Consider the following 715-nt stretch of genomic DNA (forward strand, 5'->3'; position numbering starts at 1 on the left):
TCCCCCCCAGCCCTCAAGGAGGAGGAGAATGGGGACTCCAACATCCAGGTGGGCACCACTGGGGACCGAGGGCTTGAGATGGGGGAGGGCAGGCTGGGGGGCAGGTTCCCGTTCACCCCATCAGCTGATTCGGGGGCATGCAGGGTGGGATTGCACAGGGAGAGGTCATGCCGGGGGTCCCTGGAGACTAGGGCTGCAAGGGGCCTGGCAGCTGACTGCGTGCATTGAAGTGAGTCTGGCAGGTCTCAGCCTGTCACGTGCACTTGAGAGCGGGCAGCAGGGTGAGGTAGAGCTGGCCTGCTACCGGCAGGCTATTTTGGACTCTTCTGTGTGCTCCCCTGCAACCCCTTGCCTCAGTTTCCCCCCTGCTGTGGCTGAGTATCCCCTCTACCTGGCAGTGTGGGCATGGCCACCCTCGGGGCTGGGCGAGCGGGCTGAGGAGGGCTGTTCATCCCCTGCCCAGGGATGGCCAGGCAAGGCTCCATCCTGGAACGGGGTGTCCGGCAGGGTGTCACGGCTCCAGCTGTCCTCCCCTGTTCCCTCCCCAGGCCCAGATCTCCCACTATGCAGACTCTGTTGCCTTCCACCTGGCCAAGATCCTGGAGTCAGACAAGCACTCGGTGGTGATCTCCTCTGCAAAGTAAGGAGGAGGCTGGCAATGGGGGTGCCGGAGCCCCTCCGCCAGGCTTGGGGGCACATCCCCAGGGGTGCTGAG

General features: G+C 64.6%; 1 protein-coding gene across 1 annotated transcript in view; it reads left to right on the top strand.

Moving 5' to 3' along the window:
• Positions 1 to 715, top strand: part of LOC104166968 (diacylglycerol kinase delta-like) — a 10,463-nt gene that overhangs the window by 3,783 nt on the left and 5,965 nt on the right. The window contains 2 exon segments of the mRNA XM_009707084.1: positions 1 to 48; positions 549 to 640. The exon segment at positions 1 to 48 is cut by the window's left edge and continues 30 nt beyond it. Coding sequence (XP_009705386.1) covers positions 1 to 48; positions 549 to 640 — 140 coding nt within the window.

Source organism: Cariama cristata, unplaced genomic scaffold (genome assembly GCF_000690535.1).
Source record: "Cariama cristata isolate BGI_N322 unplaced genomic scaffold, ASM69053v1 scaffold23530, whole genome shotgun sequence".
Lineage (NCBI taxonomy): Eukaryota > Metazoa > Chordata > Aves > Cariamiformes > Cariamidae > Cariama > Cariama cristata.